General features: G+C 44.6%; 1 protein-coding gene across 4 annotated transcripts in view; it reads left to right on the forward strand.

The window, feature by feature from the left end:
- Positions 1-6,000, forward strand: part of rbfox1 (RNA binding fox-1 homolog 1) — a 234,985-nt gene that overhangs the window by 74,722 nt on the left and 154,263 nt on the right. For all 4 annotated transcript variants that reach the window (XM_042086631.1, XM_042086632.1, XM_042086635.1 and 1 more), the window contains one exon: positions 4,278-4,319. In XM_042086631.1, the coding sequence (XP_041942565.1) occupies positions 4,278-4,319 (42 nt within the window). The remainder of the gene's footprint in view (positions 1-4,277; positions 4,320-6,000) is intronic.

The following is a 6,000-nucleotide window of genomic DNA, read 5'->3' on the forward strand; positions in this document are numbered from 1 at the left end:
CAGATACTGTATGGAGATGGAAAATACTTCCGTTAAGATTAGTATTCCAGGTGCATTTTGTTAGCTATTTAATTGATATTTATTTTCATAGTGCTTTTGCGAATGACTGTGAACTTCTGTATTGTTGTAAGCACTATATCTATTCAAGTGAGTGTTTTGGTTTGTTTGTGAATGCTTGTATTGTGTGTAGTCGTCATAGAATGAATACAGGGCTCTTCACAATATAAAAAAGCTACACTTTGTGAATTATCTAGATGTTAGGAACAATAAAAATAGCAAGGATAACTTAAGCATTTCTGTTGGCTGTTCATGCTGTGTAATTCACACTTAATGTTAATTTGATTTATTTTGAGTGCACACAAACCTTTCAGAAAGTAAGGCTCTGATGAGTTATTTTCCCCTTGCTATGAAAAGACACAGAAATTGCTTTTGTAATTAATATTTTTGCCAGACTTGAAATGATCACTTGCTACAGGGCAAACACTTTTCTGGCATTTAGATTTGTATTGTGGAAATGCCACTGATTTGTCCAGCAGCCCTCACAGACATAATACTGTTTGTGGTACACAACCAGAGATGGAGAGATGGAGAGAGGGGGAGAGGGGGAGAGGGGGAGGGGAGTTCTCAGGGAGTTACTAGAGTATGCGAGCAAGCTCTCAGACTTTCTCCAAGGAAAGAAATAAAAAACAGAAGTAAGAAAAAAAATATTTGTGGAGTTGCTAGCCATTCCCATCCGGTGTGGAGCCTGACTCCGAAACCAGCCAGTATCTGCTGAACACCTCAAGGTGCAGGAGCCGTGCTGCTGCTGTTGGCCGTGGCATTCTAATATTGACGGCAGGCCTTAAAAGGCTCTGATCTGGCAGCTTCTTCTCTCTCAGCTCCCTCATAAGCTGAGTGCTGTGAATGCAGTCTGCCTGCCTGCCTGCCTCCAACACTTTGCCGTATGGGGAATTTGTGCTTGGTCAGCTCTCTCTCTCTCTCTCACTCTCTCACTCTCAACAACATTCACCCCTCCCCTTCTCTCCTTCTCTTCTCTCGTTCTCATTATATCTCAGAGTAGTGTATAAATTAATAGTATGGTATAGCCCTCACTTCTATTACATTGCTGAAGTGTTTATTGATACTGAGAGGTAGGAAGACTTCTCCCCCATTTCAGACACGTAGGCTAGACACTGTGAGTGCATCGGATGCGTTCACGTTGAGCGTTTGATCTTGCATCGGCGGACGTTAATTGAAATAAAGCAGATCGTGCTCATTTAGCCCTCCGAGATCCTTGGGCATTGTTTTCCCCTCAGCCTATCGGTGTTTTAACATCAGAGGCTGTCTTTAAGTCATTATTGATATCTCTGCCCTCCAGGCAGTCACGACTTTATGACTCCCAACTAGCAGAATCTACTGAGAGGGAGTGTGTGTGTGTGTGTGTGTGTGTGTGTGTGTGTGTGTGTGTGTGTGTGTTTGTGTGTTAGGGGGTGGTGTCACAGGAGAGTGGACCAAAATCAAATATAGCCCAAATCGCTGCTCATCTTTGTTGAGGCTTCATACTGTACTATGATCTAGTGAAAGGCTCTAATACATTTCCAAAATGGGCCCTCTGTATTACATTCACCGACTGTTTTATCGATGGATTGATAAAAGGAGGCAGCACAACATGCATTTTGCATTGTTTTTTCTCTTTCTCTCTCTCTCTCTCCATCCCTCCCTCATTTTCTTCCTCCCCTTTCATGCCCCCTCTCTCTCCTCATCCAGACGAGCCGCTTAGTGCACTACTCTCTGTGTCAGCTTAATATACTCGTTCTCCACAGCCTTGTTCTTTCGGCTGGAGTCAGCAGTGTGCCACTTATTGACATTTTTTATTCCGCCGTTTTTCTGCATGGCTAAGACATATAGGCTTCACTGGCGGATTCGCTCGCCACTCCCTTCTCCCTGGTGGGTGCCAGGATTTGGACTGACCCCCCCCCCCCCCCCACACCCCCCACACACACACACCTCTTGCACCTGTGACTCCAAACAACACAGCCATGTTTGTTTCCTCAGTTGTTTGTTGTTGGTGGTGTTGCTTCTGTTCTGCTCAGGTTCTGTGCAATCTATATGTTGTCTTGTGTGCCAGAGAGAGAGGGGGGGGGGGTGAGGGGGGGGATGAGGCTAAAATGTCTTGGGAGAGGGAAGGGAAGCGGGACAGAAATTGCCCTCAGAGAGACTGAGAGAGAGAGAGAGAGAGAGAGAGAGAGAGCGACTGAGAGAGAGAGAGAGAGAGAGCGCCGGGTGTCTTTTCATTCGCTGGAGTGCTATTTGTGTTCCCATTGTTGCTTGTCCTCTTGATTTCTTCTCAAGAGCGTCATTACCAAGCAGGGGCCTCACTATGGAAGCGTTTGGAGTTCCCTCAGCTCCTTATCTCTTCTCTCTCTCTCTCTCTCTCTTTCTCTCTCTTTTTCTCTCTATTTCATTTGTTTCCTCTCTTTTTTGTTTTTTTCCCACGTCTAGCTCTGTCATTAGCCCTCTATGTGTTTTGTGAGTGCCTGAAACACCAAAATCCACTACAGAGAGAGAGAGAAAGAGAGAGAGATAAGAGACAGAGGTATTTACCCACAATTCTCCCCAAAACTATTATCAATCCATTATGTGTCGCATTCAGTCCCAGGGCCTCTCATGGGCTCTTGAGCCTAGGAAGGATTCAGTTGGATGAGAAGATGAATTGGCACAGTCCTCAGTGTCTCTGCTACGAATTTACTCACAGCACCACCTCAGCGTGTGTGTGTGTGTGTGTGTGTGTGTGTGTGTGTGTGTGTTCGTGTGTGTGTGTGTGTATGTGTGTGTGTGTGTGTGTGTGTGTGTGTGTGTGTGTGTGTGTGCCAGTCAGCAGGCAAGCAAGAGAGAGGTGGAGAAGCCCCCAGGAAATGTGTGTGAGAATGTGTGTGTTCATTCCTGTGTGTGTCCAAGTGTGTGTATGTTTGGTTTGTTCCATTCCTGTGTGTGTATGTGTGTGTGTGTGTGTGAGAGTCTCCCTCTTGGCTCCGCGGGAGTGCGCTGATTGTCCCGGAGCCGTGGGAGAGCTGCAGCACAGGAGCTCGCCTGTGGCCACCCTCTTGGGGGCAGGCATTACCCAAACGGGTGAGCTGTCATTAAGGCCAGTCCAGCACAGCACTGAGATGGAGCTGTACAGATGTCCCAAACGGGTGAGCTGTCATTAAGGCCAGTCCAGCACAGCACTGAGATGGAGCTGTACAGATGTTTTTTTTTTTTTGCCTAGTAACTGAAGTGAAACTGTAGCCACTTGCTGGATTTAAATCTACATTTAAGTCATGATGCAGCTTTTTTCTGTCTCTGATATGTCTCACTGAGTATTATTTATCTTTTCTCATGCTCATGTTTGAAGTTTATTGAGTTGAACATGCCTTATTTTTGGTCTCTTTCTCTCTCAACTTTTACCTCTGCGCAGTCTTTGATTATTCATACAGAGAGGTGTTCATGCACTATTGTGCCTTTTGAAGACATGCTTCCTTCCCTTCCGTGTGTGCGGCATTTTACTTGTGAACAGCTACCTTTGGTAGTTCTCCATTAGCATACTGTAGCACTCTAATTCGGTGTGGAGACATTTCACACCAACCAGGTTAATGTGTTCATTTTCTGTGCGATCACATCAAACAACAACGAGAGTGTAAAAAAAAACAACAACAAAAAAAAAACAATCATATTTCCTCTTCCACTTTAGTTTCTTTCATCTATGGTCATAATCCTCTTTGGTGTCCCCATGCCCTACTGCATGTCCAGTGTCTAAATGATGGAAATCTTATTCTGCGGCACTCTTCGAGAGGCCTAATATACCCTGGACACGCTTCCTCGAGAGCTAAGTGTCTCCGGGCTGGAGGGTGAGTGCAACTGTTAATGACATTAAACTTGAGGGAGAGACATCTTCATATCCAGATTCTGTTTCTTAGATTAGCACTCGTCCACACCACATGCATTACTGGAAGGAAGTATCGACTGAGGTGGCCGGGTGATCGGCGTTTTTTGGATTGGCGATATGCGCGCACTGGGCCTTTGAGGTGTTGCCAGAGGCCTCTGAGCTTGTAATTGAATATCTTTCGCCCATTGGTTTTGACATTAACGAAATTAGAGGTGTTTTACTCCCCCTATTACGGCGTTATTAGTCGCGTGCAATGGAACGATTCGGTTTTTCTGTGCAGAATGGTGGCCCCTGATTGAGTCTAATGGAAATGGACATTAGAAAGCTGACATGCTGTTCTAATTCTCACTCTTTATGTTTTTGCTCCCTTCAGATTCCTGGACAGCAAATGAATTGTGACGGAGAGCCACTCAGGGTGAGTTTCATTCTCTGTGTTTTGGCGTGTTGTTGTCGTTTGTGGTCGTGTGGCTTTTGTTTTCCCTCTTTATTTTCATCTTGAGGTATTCGAGTTTGTTGTTCCTTTCATGAACCTTACCAGAAAAATACTAAATGGCAGAGGAGAGAAAAGCAGAGGTCTGTGTGCAGAATTGTAGTTGTGCAAGTTGTTGTGACTCTTCTTGTAATTTCGTTTGGCAGCGGTATTACCTTTTTTTCTATGAGACACATGATTTGGTGTAGATGATTTGTGTGCTTGCATTTATTCAGCGGATTAGTGGTGGATATTAATTTGTTTGCCCCGCAAACACCTTGAGAAATTATAATACACACCACAGGCCAATTGTCAGTGCAGAACTTTCTGGAAAGTTTTTAAAATAAATATACAGGTCCTCTTCCTGAACACAATAAATAAGGATCCATCTGTACATTATTATAAAGCCCGGCCCTGGCTGTATAAATATATTTTTTTAACAAATTCCAAATGTTGAAGTGTTTATATTAAAAATAGAACAAAGCTTACCTCTTGTGGAGATTAAAATGTAACCATGGCTCTCCTTCAGTTTCTGCCTCCTACTCGCTGGCCGGAGAAAACATTAACCCCACGCACCCTTCTGTAGGTGTCTGAGGCGCTCTCCCCCTGCTTGTGCTGGCCGAGCTCTTTATTCTCCCTCAGACACGGCGCGCTTGCTGAGCCGCCTGTAGCTGGTTTGTATGGAGTGCGCTGTGTGCAGATCTTGCAGATTCAGAGAGGCTGAGAGGCAAATTTGTATAACATGCACTCAAAAGGGGGGCTTTTGGTGCGGTTGTATCCACCAGTGTAATTTATCATGGTTTGTTGAGGGATTTTAAGTCTGAAAGGACCGAGATGATTAATGCCCTGATGTTCTCATTCATACAAAGCCATCAGTCTAATTCCTGTTGCTAGCACACCGGCTTGTTTATTTGTTGTTGTGCTGCTGCCTCTTTTCCTGTGTGTTTTTTTTAATTATCTTAAATCACAAAATGTACAGAAATTGCGGCAGGAAATGAAATCAATATAGCAGTGATTATGATCACAACAAATGCCTTTTATTTGCCTTGGGGCATTGCAAGGCTTTCCCTTATGAGTCTCTCATTTTTTTTGTTACCGTATTCTCCCCCCCCCCCTTTACCATCCAGAGTGAGTTCTAAAGCTCTCATGTTTGGCTGTTTATAGCAGTGTGGTTGACACCCTGGTAATTGTTCTCAGCTAGTGCGTACGTGTTACGCCTGCAGCATTTAGCACTGAACCTGTGTAGGTTAGCCTCATTTCCTGCGGAGGATAATTTGAGGATGGCAGGGGATGATCAGGAAGGCAAGAAAAAGCGGGAGATCAAATATTATTATGAAGGTATGGGATCAAAACTAATGGCTAAAGACATGTAGGCTTCGAGGCTGTGATACCGCGAGACAGAGAGGCTCTTGTCCAATTACGATAAAAGCAGTCTCATAATAACGAGGTGATGGTAACATTTTGCTTTAATAACCACCATGCCTTTTTGCGAAGGAAGACCCTTTTCAACCCATGGAGACTTGCTTCCCATTTCACCACTGTTCTCCCTGCTACTGAGTTATCCCATTCGGCCAATTCAGGTTAAGTGGCTTTTGCGAGGGGCATGCAGACTGCGGGCCAGAACACC

The sequence above is a fragment of the Alosa sapidissima genome, chromosome 3, assembly GCF_018492685.1.
Source record: "Alosa sapidissima isolate fAloSap1 chromosome 3, fAloSap1.pri, whole genome shotgun sequence".
Classification (NCBI taxonomy): Eukaryota; Metazoa; Chordata; class Actinopteri; order Clupeiformes; family Clupeidae; genus Alosa; species Alosa sapidissima.